The following is a 3072-nucleotide window of genomic DNA, read 5'->3' on the forward strand; positions in this document are numbered from 1 at the left end:
TAATAATAATAATAATAATAGGCCGGGCGCAGTGGCTCACGCCTGTAATCCCAGCACTTCGGAAGGCTGAGGCAGGTGGATCACGAGGCCAGGAGATCGAGACCATCCTGGCCAACATGGTGAAACCCTGTCTCTACTAAAAATACAAAAATTAGCTGGGCGTGATGGGGAGCACCTGTAGTCCCAGCTACTCGGGAGGATGAGGCAGGAGAATTGCTTGAACCTGGGAGGCGGAGGCTGAAGTGAACTGAGATCACACCACTGCACTCCAGCCGGGGAGACAGAGCTAGACTCAGTTCCAAATAATAATAATAGTAATAATAACAACAACAACAACAAAATAGGCATCTGGCTGAAGAAGTAACATTTGGACTCCCAGGGCAGGGCAGGCACCCACCGCCAGCTTAGCCTGACGTTCGCGTTCCTTCTCAGTTCTGAAGCGCTGTTGCTCGGCTCTCTCCGACCGGCGCCGCTCCTGGGGAACGGAGAAGAATAAAGGGGTGCAGGGACGTACCCCCAGTCATCCCTCCCCAGAGTAGGCAAAGAGTGGAGATAAACAGGCTGGAGTGTGGCCACCGACTTGGGTGAATTCCCGAAAGCCTCAGGCTCAGCTCTGTACTAGAAGGAAAACCATTATCTGCATCTCCCAAGATGCAAGGGATCCATGTGGAGAGAGGAAGACTAGGGGGCACCCGGACTCTCGGCTCACAATGCGCTCTTTCAAGGCAATCAGCTCCTCTTCCTCCTTCTTCCGCTGCTCAAAATGCACGTCGATGAGCGTCTGCAGCTCCAGCAGGTCTTTCTCCATGCGCTTGCGGTGGATGTCCTGCAGGACACACGGGGAGCCTGTCCTGGGAGACCCTGGAGAGGGCAGCGGCCTCCCAGCGCCTCCCCCATGCAGGACGGTGAACTGGGCCCTTTCCCAGGTGGTGTCCAGCAGGTGGCAGCAATGCCTCGTGTTTGACACTAATCAGCTCTTGCAAAGACAGAGCTGCCCAAAGACGGGAGTGGGGAGTGGGGAGTGGGGACCTTTTCTCCCAGGCTGCAGTGAAATGGCGCGATCTCGGCTCACTGCAACTTCCGCCTCCCGGGTTCAATCGATTTTCCTGCCTCAGCCTACCGAGTAGCTGGGATTACAGACGCCCGCCACCACGCCCAGCTAATTTTTGTATTTGTAGTAGAGACGGGGTTTCACCATATTGAGCAGGCTGGTCTCGAACTCCTGACCTCAATCTCCCAAAGTGCTAGGATTACAGGCGTGAGCCACCGCGCCAGGCCCGGCGCCTTTTCATGATTGAAACAAAAGCCCCGCCGGGCACGGTGGCTCAAGCCTGTAATCCCAGCACTTTGGGAGGCCGAGACGGGTGGATCACGAGGTCAGGAGATCGAGACCATCCTGGCTAACATGGTGAAACCCCGTCTCTACTAAAAAATAACAAAAAACTAGCCGGGCGATGTGGCGGACGCCTGTAGTCCCAGCTACTCGGGAGGCTGAGGCAGGAGAATGGCGTGAACCCGGGAGGCGGAGCTTGCAATGAGCTGAGATCCGGCCACTGCACTCCAGCCTGGGCGACAGAGCGAGACTCCGTCTCAAAAAAAAAAAAAAAAAAAAAGAAACAAAAGCCCCTTGAAGACTAGCAACTGTGCCTGGGGAGGGGTCTCTGACACTTACATCGAAGTCAACACGCTCCCCTTCTGGGATCTTTGGTGGGATCAAAGGAGGCACCACGGGGCGGCTGGGTGGACAGAAACAGAGAGACCATGAGTGGCCCGACCTCCCTGAGCCACCTCCCACCTCCGGGATGCGCTGCCTGGTGAGGTAGCTGCCAGCCCCCTGAACGTGTCAGTGAAACACACAGAATCATGTTTTATGCTGATTACATGTTGAAATGATAAAAATTTATGTAACAGATTTTTAGAACTGTGCTATGAAAATTAAATTTTCCTATGTTGTTGTTGTACTTTAAAAATATGCCTAGTAAGTTTTTTTTTTTTTTTTAAATTTTTGAGACAGAGTCTTGCTCTGTCTCCCAGGCTGGAGTGCAATGGTGCCATCTCGGCCCACCACAACCTCCGCCTCCCAGGTTCAAGCAATTCTCCTGCCTCAGCTTCACGAGAAGCTGGGATTACAGGCGCCTGCCACACCTGGGTAATTTTTGTATTTTTAGTATAGATGGCGCTTCACTATGTTGTCCAGGGTGGTCTTGAACTTCTGAGCTCAAGTGATCCTCCCGCCTCAGCCTCCCAGAGTGCTGGGACTACAGGCGTGAGCCACCGCGCCTGGCCTTTAGTAAGAAATTGTAAGTGATGTGTGTGTCTTGCCATCTATTCTATTGGGTGGTGCTGCTCTGAGGTTCAGCCCTCAGCCTGCTCTGATTTCCTGCCACTTCCTTGGAATTCTCTTTTCTGGGTTTCTGAGACAACCAAGAGCGATTCCAGGATGAAGGGGACAGGACTTAGGGGTTGCTGGGCAAGGGGAGGGAGGAGGTGAGGACAATCCCCAGCGGTCTCTGGGCCAGGCAGCCAAGTGCACAGCGGGGCTACCATCTCCATCTTGGAAAAGTTGATGAGCTCCTTCGGGGCGTCACGTGTGGGAAGACAATACGGCTCACCATATTTTACAGGAATAAATACTGGCTTGCCTCCCACCCCCGGGGCTGTTCCATCCCTGTCTCCTGGCCCCCCACACCCCCGTGAGCTGCCAGGGAGCCTCCCTTTTCCCTTTTCTCATCATCAATGCCGTTCACTCCAATGACTTCTGGTATCGTCAACTGCTGAGGACTCGCCAAGTGTCTCTGGTCCAGACTGTCTCCTAAGCCCCAGACTCAAGTTAGCAGGTATCTCCTGAACTTTTCCCACCTTCCCACACACGACGTCCTGATGGAGCTCACCATCTTCTCTGAGAAGGAGATGGCAGCCCCACTGTCCACTCTGTTCCCCAGCCCAAGAGACCCTTAGGGGTTGCCCCCATTGCTTCCCTCCCCTTGCCCCAACAATCCCCAAATCCTGTCCCTTTGCCTTGGAATCCCTGTCAGTCCATTCCCTCCCTCCTTTTTTTTTTTTTTTTTTTTT

At 53.7% G+C, this 3072-nt stretch overlaps 1 protein-coding gene across 4 annotated transcripts in view; it reads right to left on the reverse strand.

Annotated features, from left to right (window-relative positions):
• TNNT1 (troponin T type 1 (skeletal, slow)) overlaps window positions 1-3072 on the reverse strand; it is an 18605-nt gene that overhangs the window by 10283 nt on the left and 5250 nt on the right. For all 4 annotated transcript variants that reach the window (XM_011996944.1, XM_011996943.1, XM_011996942.1 and 1 more), the window contains 3 exons: window positions 1673-1736; window positions 710-826; window positions 398-475 (listed from right to left, as the gene is read on the reverse strand). In XM_011996944.1, the coding sequence (XP_011852334.1) occupies window positions 398-475; window positions 710-826; window positions 1673-1736 (259 nt within the window). The remainder of the gene's footprint in view (window positions 1-397; window positions 476-709; window positions 827-1672; window positions 1737-3072) is intronic.

Source organism: Mandrillus leucophaeus, unplaced genomic scaffold (assembly GCF_000951045.1).
Source record: "Mandrillus leucophaeus isolate KB7577 unplaced genomic scaffold, Mleu.le_1.0 Scaffold53, whole genome shotgun sequence".
NCBI lineage: Eukaryota > Metazoa > Chordata > Mammalia > Primates > Cercopithecidae > Mandrillus > Mandrillus leucophaeus.